Genomic DNA, 17,110 nt, shown 5'->3' on the forward strand with positions numbered 1-17,110 from the left:
CAAGATGAACTCTCAATCCTAAATGTCTATGCCCCAAATACAAGGGCAACTATATACATAAAAGAAACCTTACTAAAGCTCAAAGCACACATTGCACCTCACACGATAATAGTAGGAGATTTCAAAATCCCACTGTCATCAATGGACAGACAAAGGAAACAGAAATTAAACAGAGACATAGACAGACTAAGAGGAGTCATGAACCAAATGGACTTGACAGATATTTATAGAACATTCTATCCTAAAACAAAAGGATACACCTAATTCTCACCATTTCACCATCTAATTGACCAGTATAATTCTCCAAAATTGACCATATAATTGGTCATAAAACAGGCCTCAATAGATACCAAAATATAGAAATAATTCCATGAGACCAATCAGACCACCATGGGATAAATCTGGTCTTCAACAACAGTAAGGGAAGAATGCCAAGATATACATGGAAATTGAACAATGCTCTATTCAATTATAACCTGGTCAAAGAAGAAGTAAAGAAAGAAATTAAAGACTTCTTAGAATTTAATAAAAATGAAGATACTACATGCCCACACTTATGGGACACAATGAAAGCTGTGCTAAAAGGAAAACTCATAGCTCTGAGTGCCTGCAGAAAGAAACAGGAGAGAACATATATCAGCAACTTGACAGTACACCTAAAAAGCCCTAGAACAAAAAGAAGCAAATACACTCAGAAGGAGTAGAAGGCAGGAAATAATCAAACTCAGAGCTGAAATCAGCCAAGAAGAAACAAAAAGGACCATAGAAAGAATCAACAGAACCAAAGTTGGTTCTTTGAGAAAATCAACAAGATAGATAAACCCTTAGCCAGATTAATGAGAGGACACAGAGGGTGTGTCCAAATTAACAAAATCAGAAATGAAAAGGGAGACATAACTACAGAATCAGAGGAAATTCAAAAAATCATCAGATCCTAATACAAAAGCCTGCACTCAACAAAACTTGAAAATCTGGAGGAAATGGACAATTTCCTAGACAGATACCAGGTAATGAAGTTAAATCAGGAACAGATAAATCATTAAAACAACCCCATAACTCCTAACAAAATAGAAGCAGTCATTAAAGGTCTCCCAACCAAAGAGAGCCCAGGGCATTAAGTTCAGGGCAGAATTCTATCAGACCTTCATAGAGACCTCATACCAATACTATCCAAAATATTCCACAAAACTGAAACGGATGGAGCACTACCGAATTCCTTCTATGAAGCCACAATTACTCTTATACCTAAAACATGCAAAGAGCCAATAAAAAAAGAGAACTTCAGACCAATTTCCCTTATGAATATCGACAAAAAAGTACTCAATAAAATTCTGGCAAACTGAATCCAAGAGCACATCAAAACAATCATCCACCATGATCAAGTAGACTTCATCCCAGGCATGCAAGGATGGTTTAATATTCAAAAAACCATCAACATAATACACTATATAAACAAACTGAAAAGTAAAAACCACATGATCATTTCATTAGGTGCTGAGAAAGCATTTGACAAAATTCAACACCCCTTCGTGATAAAAGTCCTGGAAAGAATAGGAATTCAAGGCCCGTACCTAAACATAGTAAAAGCCATATACATCAAACCAGTAGCTAACATTAAACTAAATGGAGAGAAACTTGAAGCAATCCCACTAAAATCAGGGACTAGACAAGGCTGCCCACTCTTTCACTACTTATTCAATATAGCTCTTGAAATTCGAGCCAGAGCAATCAGGCAACAAAAGGAGATCAAAGGGATACAGACTGGAAATGAAGAAGTCAAAATATCACTATTTGCAGATGATATGATAGTATATTTAAGTGATCCCAAAAGTTCCACCAGAGAACTACTAACCCTTATAAACACCTTCACCAAGATGGCCGGGTATAAAATGAACTCAAATAAATCACAAGCCTTCCTCTATACAAAAGAGAAACAAGCCGAGAAAGAAATTAGGGAAACAACACCCTTCATGACAGTCCCAAATAATATAAAATACCTCAGTGTGAGTTTAACCAAGCAAGTGAAAGATCTGTATGATAAGAACTTCAAGACTCTGAAGAAAGAAATTGAAGATCTCAGAAGATGGAAAGATCTCCCGCGCTCATGGATTGACAGGATTAATACAGTAAAAGTGGCCATTTTACCAAAAGTGATCTACAGATTCAATGCAATCCCCATCAAAATACCATCCAATTCTTCAGAGAGTTAGACAGAACAATTTGCAAATTCATCTGGAATAACAAAAAACCCAGGATAGCTAAAACTATCCTTAATGATAAAAGGACTTCTGGGGGAATCACTATCCCTGAACTCAAGCAGTATTACAGAGAAATAATAATAAAAACTGCATGTACCGCTACAGAGACAGACAGATAGACCTGTGGAATAGAATTGAAGACCCAGAAATGAACCCACATACCTATGGTCACTTGATTTTTGACGAAGGAGGCAAAACCATCCAATGGAAAAAAGATAGCATTTTCAGCAAATGGTGCTGGTTCAACTGGAGTTCAGTATGTAGAAGAATGCAAATTGATCCATGCTTATCACCCTGTACAAAGCTTAAGTCCAAGTGGATCAAGGTCCTCCACATCAAACAAGATACACTCAACCTAATAGAAGAAAAAGTGGAGAAGCATCTTGAACACATGTGCACTGGAGAAAACTTGCTGAACAAAACAACAATGGCGTATGCTCTAAGATCAAGAATCAACAAATGGGATCTCATAAAACTGCAAAGCTTCTGTAAGGCAAAGGACACTGTGGTTAGGACAAAACGGCAACCAACAGATTGGGAAAAGATCTTTACCAATCCTACAACTGAGAGAGGGCTTATATCCAAAATATACAAAGAACTCAAGAAATCAAACTGCAGGGAGACAAATAACCCTATTAAAAATGGGGTTCAGAGCTAAACAAAGAATTCACAGCTGAGGCATGCCGAAAGGCTGAGAAAAACCTATAGAAATGTTCAACATCTTTAGTCATAAGGGAAATGCAAATCAAAACAACCCTGAGATTCACCTCAGTGAGAATGGCTAAGATCAAAAACTCAGGTGACAGCAAATGCTGGCAATGATGTGGAGAAAGAGGAACACTCCTCCATTGTTGGTGGGATTGCAGACTGGTACAACCATTCTACAAGTAAGTCTAGAGGTTCCTCAGAAAATTGGACATTGAACTACCTGAGGACCCAGCTATACCACTCTTGGGCATATACCCAAAAGATGCCCCAACATATAACAAAGACACATGCTCCACTATGTTCATAGCAGCCTTATTTATAATAGCCAGAAGCTGGTAAGAACCCAGATACCCTTCAACAGAGGAATGGATACAGAAAATGTGGTATATTCACACAATGGAATATTACTCAGCTATCAAAAACAATGAATTTATGAAATTCATAGGCAAATGAATGGAACTGGAAAATATCTTCCTGAGTGAGGTAACCCAATCACAGAAAAACACACATGGTATGCACTCATTCATAAGTGGATATTAGACCAAATGCTCAGATTACCCTAGACGCACAGAACACATGAAAATCAAGAAGGATGACCAAAATGTGAATGTTTCACTCCTTCTTTAAAAGGGGAACAAGAATACCCTTGGAAGGGAATAGGGAGGTAAAGTTTAGAACAGAGGCAGAAGGAACGCCCATTCAGAGCCTGCCCCATATGTGGCCCATACATATACAGCCACCAAACTTGATAAGATGGACAAAGCAAAGAAGTGCCGACCGACAGGATGTAGATCTCTCCTGAGAGACACAGCCAAAATACAGCAAATACATAGGTGAATGCCATCATTAAACCACTGAACTGAGAACAGGACCCCCGTTAAAGGAATCTTAGAAAGGACTGAAAGAACTTTAAGGGGCTTGAGACCCCATATGAACAACAGTGCCAACCAATCAGAGCTTCCAGGGACTAAGCCACTACCCAAAGACTATACATGGACTGACCCTTGGCTCCAACTGCATACGTAGCAATTAATAGCCTAGTAAGAGCACCAGGGGAAGGGCAAGCCCTTAGTCCTGCCAAAACTGAACCCCAGTGAACGTGAGTGTTGCTGGGAAGGTGATAATGGGGGAAGGGTGGGGAGGGGAACACCTATGGGGAACACCTAGAGGGAGAGGAGGAGGGTTAGGAGGATGTAGTCCTTGAAACCGAGAAAGGGAATAACAATCAAAATGTAAATAAGAAATACCCAAGTTAATAAAGATGAAAAAACATGAAAGTGTAGATTTTCATTCCTCCACATGACCTCCATGTAAACCAGCACAGTTTGTTGACAATGGTATCTTTTCCACGGGATGGTTTTAGCTACTTTGTGAAAGATCAAGTCACCATAGGTGTCTGGATTCATTTCTGGGTCTTCACTTCTATTCCACTGACCTATCTGCCCCTCTCAGTATCAATACCATACAGTTTTTGTCACTATTACTCTGTAATACTGCCTGAGGTCAGTGGTGGTGATTACCCCAGAAGGTTTTTTGCATGTATGTGTCTATTGTTGTCTTTCTTTTTGTTTCTGATTTTTTAAACTTTCAAAAGTCTTTATCTTTAGGTAATTTAGATAAGGATTTGTTGATCTTACTTATTTTTCACAAGGGACCAATTCATTATTTTATTGATTCTTTATATTGATTTGTTTCTTTTTATTTTATTGTTTTAAAGCCTAAATTTTATATATTTTGAACTATTTGTTTTATTTTTTCATCCCATATGTTGATCACACTTTCAGTCTTCCCTCCCAGAGTTCTTCACCCCATCCTCCCTCTCCTTCACCTCTGAGAGGTAGCCCTATGTGGTGAGGGGTATCATCCTTCCATGGGAAATCTAATCTCTATAATATATGGCACATCCTCTCCCACTGGGGCCAGATAAGGCAGCCTTGTGCTATTTATGTGCTGGGGGCCTCCAACCAGCCAGGTTATTCTCTTTGTTTGGTGCCTTGGACTGTGGGAGCTCCCAAGGTTCTGGGTCAATTGACACTGTTGGAGTTCCTATGTGGTTGCCATTACATTCAGCTCCTTCTGTCCTTTTCCTACCTCTTGCATAGGGGTCTCCAACCTCAGTCCATTACTTCCCTGAAGTATCTGCTTCTGTCTCAGTCAGCTGCTGTTAGAATCTCTCAGAGGACAGTCATGTTAAGGCTCCTGTCTCCAAGCACAACATAGCATTAGTCATTCTGTCAGGGTTTGCTGCCTGTCCATGGAATTGATCCCAAGTTGGGACAGTTACTAGATAACATTTTGTTCTGTCTCTGCTCCATTTTGGGTAAAAAGTTTTAGAGGTAAATTGGTGACTCCATCCCTCCATTAGGGGCCATCTCTATTTATCTAATAAAGGCGGTCTCTTTAGGTTCTAATGCCCACAGTGGGTCATGTCAGCTAAGGTCACCCCCATTGATTCCTGTGAGCCTCTCACATCACAGATCACTGGGACTTTGTAGAGGTCCTCCCTAACCATGCACTGTCTCCTGCATTTGCCTATTTGCATTCATTCTCCTGGGCTCCTCTCCTGTCTCCCACTTCCAATACCTGAGCAACTGTTGTTGTAAAATTATATTAAAATGTTTTTCTTTTGCCCCCACTAGATCCAGCACCACAGCACCTAAAAATATCTGCGAGATATCTTGCCAGAAACACACATCCCAACTCCGTGGCAGATTAGTGTCCCATCCACCACATACTCTTAAACTTAATTCACCACAAGAAAGAACACACAACACAATAACCTTTGATCCAATTGATAAGATATAATTGCCCACCTAAACATACAAAGCCCTTTACACAACCATCCTTTAAGAATATTCATAACAACCTGTTATTCCACAGAGTGGAATCTTAATGTTAGCCTCCATGTTCTCTCCACAGCTACTCCGCAGCCTTCTCCAGTCTCCCGTCAGTTCCAGACTCCTCCTTCTCCCTCAAACGTTTCCCTCACCCATCCTTCTTTATCATCCAATGACGCCTCATTCTATCCTGTGCCCACCCTCACCTTTATGACATCCTACTTGCTCCCTTTTCTACTCCCTCTCTGCTCTCCAATATTGGTCCCTTCCTCCCTCTGTCTCCTGCGAGTATTTCATTTCCCCTTTTAAATGCTATTGAAGCATCCTCACTTGGGCCTTCTTTGCTAAACTGCTTATGGTAAGTGGATTGAATTATGCGTGTTCTGTACATTTTGGATAATATCAACTTATCACTGAGTGCATACCATGCATATCCTCACTCAAAATAACATTTCCTACTTCCATCCATTTGCCTACAAAATTCATGATGGTTGCTTCAGGTTTCTGGCAACTGCCAATAAGCTTCTATGATTTCTGCAGATTTAATCCTTATGGGTAGGATTACCTCTTTTGTTCTAGAGCTTTCAGGCATACTGTTGAGTTCTTTATATAAGACTTCCTTATTTTTTTTAATGTAGGCACCAAGAGCTATGAACATTCTCTGTATACTAATTTTTATTGTGTTCCTATATTTAGTACCTCTGTATCCATTGATTGATAGATTATTGATATTAAGATATATCAATGACCAATAACTGTCAGTTTCTTTTATTGCATTTTTATGGCTGCTGGTGGTGGTAGTAGTGGTGGTAGCAGTGTTGATTATGTGTGTTTTGCTTCTATTCATTTTGCAGTGAGAATATTCTGTTTCCTGTGTATTTTCAATGTAGTTAACCTCAATAAATTAGAGTATTTCCACTCACATTTTCTATGGCTAGATTTTTTAATAGATATTTTTTAAATTTGACTTCTTGGATTTTTTGAATCTATGTTGATTGAGCAGGAAAATTGTTAGCAAATAAGTATTTTGTGTATATTTTGTGGTTGCTTTGTACTAAGAGAAATGATTTGAGGTATGATTAAATTATCAACTCTGATTATATCTGAGAGAAACGGATCAAAAATGCACTTAATCTCTAGCAAAAACAGCATAATTTTACAACTTTTACCATTAAATTATTATTTCAAAATGTTTAGACATACTGTATCTTGTGTTTTCTGTGTTTCCCCTCCCACATACTGTGGTTGATTCTTTAATATCTTTTAATCTGTATACAATAGCCTATGCTTAAGACTTTGGATGCTATCTTGTCAAAATAAGTGTTACTGTTTTCAATTTTGATTCCGTTACCCAGTTTAAAAAGAAAATTAAACTTTAAAAACTTTAGCTGGCTAGAATCATCTGTGTTGGAATCATACAGACTGTAGTACATCTCTCCAAGCCCTTCTGGACTTAGAGTATCTAAAGAGGTGTCAGTTGAAATTTTATTATGTCTTCTTTATATGCTACTTCGTATCATCCACTTGTTTTCAATATTCTTTCTTTGTTGTATGTGTTTTATGTTTTTATTAACATGTGGTGTGGAAATCTTTTCTGGTGCTCAGTATGCTTCTTGAACATTTATAGGTTTATTCTTTATCTCAAGAAAAAATTGATTTTTATTTTTGTTGAAAGCATAGGATTTAAGACGGGTTTCTTCTCCTTCATCTATATTATTTTTAGATTTGGTTTTCTCAAGGTGTTCCAGATTTACTGTTTCTTTGCTTAAGGTGATTTTTGGATTTAACATTTTCTCTGACTGATAGATTTATTTTTAATAAAACTTCTCTAATTTTCTCATTTTGTGTCTTCTTTACTGATTTTAGTGCAATTTTCATGTTGTGAACAGTTTAATTTATTTATTTCAATGGTTTTTGGCTTTCTTTAAGAGATTTATTCTATTCCTTCGAGTTTTGTGTGTTTTCCTGGATGTGTTTATGAGATTTATTTATATTATCCTTGAGGACATCAATCACTTTTACATAATCTGTGTTGCAGCCTTTTATTTGTGCTTCAAGTATGCAGAATATTCTGAACCAGTTGTGATAGGATAGCTCTGTTCTATTGTAGATATGTTACCCTGGCTGTTATTGATTGTGTTGTTATGCCATCACTTAGGTGTCTAGAATTGGGATAATTATATGTCTCAGAACTGATTTTTGAATATTTGTCTTTGTATTTGGGTGTGTTGTTGTATGATTTATGTTACCTCTCTGGATATTTCAATAGTGAAATGGCTGTGTTTCACTTGCCTGCTGAGCAGTTGTATTCACAGAAAACGCCTGCTGTTGTTAGAATGAGTAAGGGGAGGGAAATTTTTTTTCCATCTTTATTAACTTGTGTATTTCTTATTTACATTTCGATTGTTATTCCCCTTCCCGGTTTCCAGGCCAACATCCCCCTAGCCCCTCCCCCTCCCCTCCTGTATAGGTGTTCCCCACCCCATACTCCCCCCATTAGCACTCTCCCCCCAACAATCACATTCACTGGGGGTTCAGTCTTGGCAGGACCAATGGCTAAGGGGAGGGAAATTTAAGAAGGTCCTTGTGATCTGTTGATGGTTTCCAAAAGGAAAAGGAGATAAAAATATTCTGCTACAGACATGGAAATGAGACTGAGGGGATTGGATTTCAGAGGCAGTAGAAGTGCTATAGGTATGCCTTAGCCTCCATTTTTGCTCTGGGATGAGTGACTCTTGGAATAGCAGAGGGTTTATATTGAAATTGGTATATGAGACAAAGCAACCAGTGGGGAAGGAAGGCAGAGGTCAAGATATGTGGAATCCAAGGAGATGGGAGCTCAGGGCAACAGAAGGCTAAGAAAATTGTTCTGCTGCAGTGCTTTGAATGATTTGGGAGGATTTGGTCTAGGAAAACACAGAAAGGAGAAGTGTGGGCAGCTTACTTGCTTTTCTAGAGAATAAGTCTGGCCTGCAGATTACCAGTGGATATCTGTTGGCGTTGGAAGTTTGGAACATCAACTAGTAGGAGAGGTAAAATAGAAGGGGATGATTTGTGGTATCCACAGAAGATGTGGGAGGAAGAGAGGCTGAAAGAAATGTTCTTTTGCATCACTAAAATGACATTAAGGAGTAAGGTCTTGGGGAATAGAGAAATAAGAAGCTCTGCAAGTAATCTACCTCATTTTCTGTTGGGCATATCTCCATCTTTTTTCTTTTTGTCAGTGTCATTCTTTTACAATTTCCTACACTTGTCAATTCTTTCCATCCTTTGTCATCCCTTTACCAGTTCATAATTTTTTTCATATTGGTATGTTACCTATTTGCTTTAATCATTGTCCTCTTTATTACCCTTTGGTTTACAATGTACTTGGGGATATAGGAGCAGTCAGTTGTAGGAACCCCATGGTCCAGATCTGTGCCCAGATCTGAACCGAACCGGTCAAACAGCTCCCTGCACACAAATCTTGTGGTGGGAGAGCTAGATCCTCACAGGTGCAGACACTCCTGAGAACTTGGAAGAGAATATTCTCTGCTCACGTTCCTGACTCAAGAGGAAATGCCTAGTGCAATCTGTGACCCCAGCACACAGGAACCTAGGAGCAGTAGGGGCAGGACCCTTTTGGTTACTGCCCTCAAGGAGAGTTGAAAGCCAGCCACCAGGAATGAATACATGCCTGAGAGCAGAACACTCTGTTCCCATAACTGGCTGAAATAAAACAGGAATACAGGTCTACAGGAGTGCTGGCACACAAACCCACAGGAAAGTCCAGCCACCATTAGAAACAGCAAGAATAGCTAACACCAGAGGCAACCTGATGGCTAGAGGCAAGCACAGGAATGCAAGCAACAGAAACCAAGACTACTTGTCATCATCAGAGCCCAGTTCTCCCACCAATCCAAACACACCAGAAAAGAAAGATCTAGATTTAAAATAACAAAAGCAAGTGCACCTAACTGAAGCATGTGGCCAGAAATTATGAAAATCAGTCTGGAAGTTCCTAAGAAAATTGGACTTTGTACTACCTAAGGACCCAGCTGTACCTCTCTTGGGCAAATACCCAAAAAATGCTCCAACATACAACAAAGACACATGCTCCACTATGTTCATAACAGCCTCATTTATAATAGCCAGAAGCTGGAAAGAACCCAGATGCCCTTCAACAGAAGAACGTATACAGAAAATGTGGTACATCTACACAATGGAATACTACTCAGCTATCAAAAACAATGACTTTATGAAATTCATAGGCAAATGGATGGAACTGGAAAATATCATCCTGAGTGAGGTAACCCAATCACAGAAAAACACACATGGTATGCACTATTGATAAGCAGATATTAGCCCAAAGGCTCAAATTACCCAAGATGCACAAAACACATGAAACAAAAGAAGGATGACCAAAATGCAGATGCTTCACTCCTTCTTTAAAAGGGGAACAAGAATACTCTTAGGAAGGGATAGGGAGGCAAAGTTTAGAACAGAGATTGAAAGTATGCCCATTCAGAGCCTTCCCCACATGTGGCCCATACATATACAACCACCAAACTAAATAAGATGGATGAAGCAAAGAATTGCAGGCTGACATGAACCGAATGTATATCTCTCCTGAGAGACACAGCCAGAATATGGAAAATACATAGGCGAAAGCCAGCAGCAAAACACTGAACTGAGAATGGGACCCCCATTGAAGGAATCAGAGGAAGGCCTGCAAGAGCTGAAGGGACCTGAGACCCCATATGAACAACAGTGCCAACCAACCAGAGCTTTCAGGGACTAAGCCACTACCCAAAGGCTATACATGGCCTGACCCTTTGCTCCAAATCCATAGGTAGCAATGAATAGTCTAGTAGGGGTACCAGTGGAAGGGGAAGCCCTTGGTCCTGCCAAGGCTGGACCCCCAGTGAATGGAATTGTTGGGAGGAGGGCAGTAATTGGTGGAGGATAGGGAGGGGAACACCCATGTAGAATGTGAGGGAGAGGGGTTAGGGGGATGTTAGCCTGGAAACCAGGAAAGGGAATAACATTTGAAATGTAAAAAAGAAATACCCAATTTAATAAAGATGGAAAAATAATACAAAAATAATAAATTTAAAAAAGAAAGAAAGAAATAGCAAGAATGGCTAATACAAGAGACAACCTGATGGTGAGAGGCAAGCGCAGGGACCCAAGCAAACTTGAAACCAAGACTACTTGACATCATCAGATCACAGTTCTCCCACCAAAGCAAACACTGGATATCCAATCGCACTGGAAAAGCAAAGTCTAGATTTAAAATCACATTTTTATCACGATGATGGAGGACTTTAAGAAGGTCATAAATAACTCCCTTAAGGAATTACAGGACAACACAAGTAAATAAGTAGAAGCCCTTTAAAAGGAAAAACAAAAATCCCTTAAAGAACTACTAGAATGTACTTGGGAAGCCAGTGTAGTTAGCAACTGTTAAAAGTGAAATAATTAACTTCTTTCCTTGACTAATTTTGCAGGGGATAGTTTAGCAAGGAAGGATAAGATAATTTCCTCATTTTATTACAACCCATACTTATGCAGAAACAACCAAAAAAACGTATCCTTAATTGTTGAGAATTCCATAAAACAATGCATATATTGCCTAGAAGGTGGCAGCTCTCAGTTCTTATCTTATGATTGTTATGCCATTATTTCCACTATGTCTTAGAAGGCATAGTTATAAAGTACTGGTGTATGGATAGGTATCACTTCATGATCTTCCACAGTCATCTCTCTTGACCTTTATCACAGATCATGGTTAAAATAGGCTTCTTGGGGTTTTGAGAGATGGATCATCATTTAAGAGAAATAACTGCTGTTCTAGAGTTCAATTCCCAGCAACCGCATAGTGGCTTACAACCATTTGTAATGTGACCCAATGCCCTCTTCTCCTGTGTCTGAAGACAGCTATACCACTCATATACATAAAATAAATAATTTTTTATAAAAAGATACGTTTCTTGAGGTATGGATGACAATGTCACTTAATGATGTATATAAAATCAAATATTTAGATGTGTTTTTGACAATCAGTAGATTAAGCTCAAGGACAGCATTGAGTTCATTATTACATGATAGGAAATCCTACCACCATGACTTTTCAAGTGAGCTCATAGTACCTTTGATATGAAATACTCCTTTGATAAATATCTCTTGCCTGTACTTAAGCTATATGGAATGTCCACAGATATTTTCAGTATGCATAGAATAGGAGAACTTCAACTATGGATATAAAGTCCTGCACAATTTTATTTTAGTGAATATATATCCAAACCATACATAAGGCATATCAGGGTGAAAATACACATAACAATTTAAAATTCAAGATATCATTGATGCAAGATGATAGAATAAGAAAAACCTAATTTTCAAATAAAGTGTTATCCTTCTATAATTTAGTTAATGAAACAGACATCATGTTTCTTAAGCAAGTCGAAGATAGAATTCTACTCTTGAAGTATACCTTGTACAATACAAAAGAAACACCAAAAAGCTCATAGTAGAAGCAAAGGAACAAGTTGTGAATGTGTAAAAACTTGATAAAATATGAGTAGATTTCCATGAACATTAAAGTAAAAAAAGCAAGATATCAAAAAAATTAAATTCTTCTGAAAATAACCTTGATAATTGTTAGCTCAAAAGTATAAAGCAGAGAAATTCCTTGATAAGGTTGATAGTGTTCAAAAGTACACTAAGGTTTAATGTAATGCAAATATGGCCTTATAAACTGAGGTACATGTTTTTTATTTCAAGGTAAAACACAAACATTTAGGAGCAGAATATTCAAAAACTACATTTAATACCTAGTAATAGTTGTCTACCTATGTGCTGATAAAGAATGCGACAGCTAATTGTTACAACATTATACTAGTGAAGGAATTAGGCTCCAAGAATGTAATGGCATTTTTTAGTTTGAAATCATTCACAGTATTAACCAAATTGGGGTTTCCAAGAGATTTTATGAAAATAAGTAAATATGGGTCCCAAATCAGAAAACATCATTTAGGAAATGAATCTCAAACACTAATGCCAGTATTGTATGAAATAAAAGTCCAGGATTAGACATGTTTTATAAGATGAGATCAGAATCAAATTGCAATTATACAATATTGCTCTGAAGTGTTATGACTCATAAAATAGATGCAACAGAGTCACAAATTGCAGGAAAGCATTCAAAGGGAGAGCAAAGGCAGTGGGCTGTTTGATTTTTGTCAGCATAAGCAAAGAGCACAGTATAGATTTGAAATGATGCACAGAATCCTTAAAAATGCCTTTCTGAAACAATAAAAAGAGGTGAATCAGGAAGCACTTCAATCAGCTGGGGATAATTAATATATTAGTGGGTATGTGAACACCTGAAGATTGATTCACAGTCACTTTCATTTCTGAACAGATATGGATCAGTGTCTGAAGTGCCCAGAAAGTCACTATGCCAACTCAGAGAAGAACCACTGCCTCCGGAAATCTGTGAGCTTTTTGGCCTATGAAGAGCCACTGGGGATGGCACTCACCATCACAGCACTGGGCTTCTCTGTACTCACAGCTGTGGTTCTTGTTGTCTTTGTGAAGCACAGAGACACACCCATTGTCAAGGCTAACAACCGGTCTCTCAGCTATATCCTGCTATTGACACTCTTCATCTGTTTCCTCAGTTCCTTGCTTTTCATTGGACAGCCCAGCACAGCCACTTGCATCTTGCAGCAGACAGCATTTGGAATTTTGTTTACTGTGGCTCTCTCCACAGTGTTGGCCAAAGCCATTACAGTGGTTATTGCATTCAAGGCCACTGTTCCAGCTAGAATGGTGAGGTGGTTAATGGTATCAAGAGCCCCTAATTTCATCATTCCCTTCTGCACACTGATCCAAATTATTATCTGTGGAATCTGGTTAGTTACCTCTCCACCCTTCATTGATCAAGATACTCATGCTGAGCGTGGTCACATCATCATTGTGTGCAACATGGGATCAATAGTTGCCTTCCACACTGTCCTGGGGTATCTCTGCTCCTTAGCACTTGGGAGCTACGCCATGGCCTTCTTGTCCAGGAATCTGCCTGACACATTCAACGAAGCCAAGTTCCTGTCATTCAGCATGCAGGTATTCTTCTGTGTTTGGATCACGTTCCTCCCTGTTTATCACAGCACAAAGGGAAAGGTCATGGTGTCTATGGAAATATTCTCCACCTTGGCTTCCAGTATAGCACTCCTTGGATTGATTTTTGCACCCAAGTGCTACATTATTTTGTTAAGGCCAGAGAAAAACTCCTGTATTGATATCAGGCACAAAAGACATTCAAGAAGGAATATCCATTTACATTTAGTTAAAAATTAAAATTTATCTATGATGGGTAATCCAGTGCCACAGCATTGTAAATATCTTATTTAGACATAATATGATAAAATTATGTACACTCATACTTCTTTATCTAATTCTATCAAACTCTCTTTGTACTGAGACCATTCATTTTATATTATGTTTTAGGTTCTTCAAGTGATTTTTGTAACATAGTTTCAATGTATGCCATTTTTGGCCTACTTTCCCTTAACTATACTATTGTGGAATAAACTAATGGATACAAAGTACTTTCGTCTGGATACAAAGTGCTGCTTTAGAAAATGTCTCACCATAACTACAGATTCAGAGGAAATGCAAAAAATCATCAGATCTTACTATAAAAGCCTATATTCAACAAAACTTGAAAATCTGCAGGAAATGGACAATTTCCTAGACAGATACCAGGTATCGAAGTTAAATCAGGAACAGATAAACCAGTTAAACAACCCCATAACTCCTAAGGAAATAGAAGCAGTCAGTAAAGGTCTCCCAACCAAAAAGAGCCCAGGTGCAGACGGGTTTAGTGCAGAATTCTATCAGACCTTCATAGAAGACCTCGTACCAATATTATCCAAACTATTCCACAAAATTGAAACAGATGGAGCACTACCGAATTCCTTCTATGAAGCCACAATACTCTTATACCTAAACCACACAAAGACCCAACAAAGAAAGAGAACTTCAGACCAATTTCCCTTATGAATATCGACGCAAAAATACTCAATAAAATTCTGGCAAACCGAATCCAAGAGCACATCAAAACAGTCATCCACCATGATCAAGTAGGCTTCATCCCAGGCATGCAGGGATGGTTTAATATACGGAAAACCATCAACATGATCCACTATATAAACAAACTGAAAGAACAAAACCACATGATCATTTCATTAGATGCTGAGAAAGCATTTGACAAAATTCAACACCCCTTCATGATAAAAGTCCTGGAAAGAATAGGAATTCAGGGCCCATACCTAACCATAGTAAAAGCCATATACAGCAAACCAGTTGCTAACATTAAACTAAATGGAGAGAAACTTGAAGCAATCCCACTAAAATCAGGGACTAGACAAGGCTGCCCACCCTCTCCCTACTTATTCAATATAGTTCTTGAAGTTCTAGCCAGAGCAATCAGACAACAAAAGGAGGTCAAGGAGACACAGATCAGAAAAGAAGTCAAGATATCACTATTTGCAGATGATATGATAGTATATTTAAGTGATCCCAAAAGTTCCACCAGAGAACTACTAAAGCTGATAAACAACTTCAGCAAAGTGGCTGGGTATAAAATTAACTCAAATAAATCAGTAGCCTTCCTCTACACAAAAGAGAAACAAGCCGATAAAGAAATTAGGGAAACGACACCCTTCATAATAGACCCAAATAATATAAAGTACCTCGGTGTGACTTTAACCAAGCAAGTAAAAGATGTGTACAATAAGAACTTCAAGACTCTGAAGAAAGAAATTGAAGAAGTCCTCAGAAGATGGAAAGATCTCCCATGCTCATGGATTGGCAGGATTAATATAGTAAAAATGGCCATTTTACCAAAAGTGATCTACAGATTCAATGCAATCCCCATCAAAATACCAATCCAGTTCTTCAAAGAGTTAGACAGAACAATTTGCAAATTCATCTGGAAGAACAAAAAACCCAGGATAGCTAAAACTATCCTCAAAAATAAAAGAACTTCTAGGGGAATCACTATCCCTGAACTCAAGCAGTATTACAGAGCAATAGTGATAAAAACTGCATGGTATTGGTACAGAGACAGACAGATAGACCAATGGAACAGAATTGAAGACCCAGAAATGAACCCACACACCTATGGGCACTTGATTTTTGACAAAGGAGCCAAAACCATCCAATGGAAAAAAAGATAGCATTTTCAGCAAATGGTGCTGGTTCAACTGGAGGTCAACATGTAGAAGACTGCAGATCGATCCATGCTTATCACCCTGTACGAAGCTTAAGTCCAAGTGGATCAAGGACCTGCACATCAAACCAGATACACTCAAACTAATAGAAGAAAAACTAGGGAAGCATCTGGAACACATGGGCACTGGAAAAAAATTTCCTGAACAAAAACCAATGGCTTATGCTCTAAGATCAAGAATAGACAAATGGGATCTCATAAAACTGCAAAGCTTCTGTAAGGCAAAGGACACTGTGGTTAGGACAAAACAGCAACCAACAGATTGGGAAAAGATCTTTACCAATCCTACAACAGATAGAGGGCTTATATCCAAAATATACAAAGAACTCAAGAAGTTAGACCGCAGGGACACAAAGAACCCTATTAAAAAATGGGGTTCAGAGCTAAACAAAGAATTCACAGATGAGGAATGCCGAATGGCTGAGAAACACCTAAAGAAATGTTCAACATCCTTAGTCATAAGGGAAGTGCAAATCAAAACAACCCTGAGATTTCACCTCACACCAGTGAGAATGGCTAAGATCAAAAACTCAGGTGACAGCAGATGCTGGCGAGGATGCGGAGAAAGAGGAACACTCCTCCATTGTTGGTGGGATTGCAGACTGGTACAACCACTCTGGAAATCAGTCTGGAGGTTCCTCAGAAAATTGGACATTGACCTGCCTGAGGATCCAGCTATACCTCTCTTGGGCATATACCCAAAAGATGCCCCAACATATAAAAAAGACACGTGCTCTACTATGTTCATCGCAGACTTATTTATAATAGCCAGAAGCTGGAAAGAACCCAGATGCCCTTCAACAGAGGAATAGATACAGAAAATGTGGTACATCTACACAATGGAATATTACTCAGCTATCAAAAACAATGACTTTATGAAATTTGTAGGCAAATGGTCGGAACTGGAAAATATCATCCTGAGTGAGGTAACCCAATCACAGGAAAACACACATGGTATGCACTCCTTGATAAGTGGCTATTAGCCCAAATGCTTGAATTACCCTAGATGCCTAGAACAAATGAAACTC

The 17,110-nt window shown here is 38.6% G+C and overlaps 1 protein-coding gene across 1 annotated transcript in view; it reads left to right on the forward strand.

Annotated features, from left to right (window-relative positions):
* The window catches only part of Vom2r38 (vomeronasal 2 receptor, 38), a 61,548-nt gene extending 47,402 nt beyond the window's left edge, over nucleotides 1–14,146 (forward strand). The window contains exon 6 of the mRNA NM_001099476.1: nucleotides 13,209–14,146. Coding sequence (NP_001092946.1) covers nucleotides 13,209–14,146 — 938 coding nt within the window. The remainder of the gene's footprint in view (nucleotides 1–13,208) is intronic.
* The last annotated feature ends 2,964 nt before the right edge of the window (nucleotides 14,147–17,110 follow it).

Source organism: Rattus norvegicus, chromosome 1, assembly GCF_036323735.1.
Source record: "Rattus norvegicus strain BN/NHsdMcwi chromosome 1, GRCr8, whole genome shotgun sequence".
In the NCBI taxonomy this organism is placed as follows: Eukaryota; Metazoa; Chordata; class Mammalia; order Rodentia; family Muridae; genus Rattus; species Rattus norvegicus.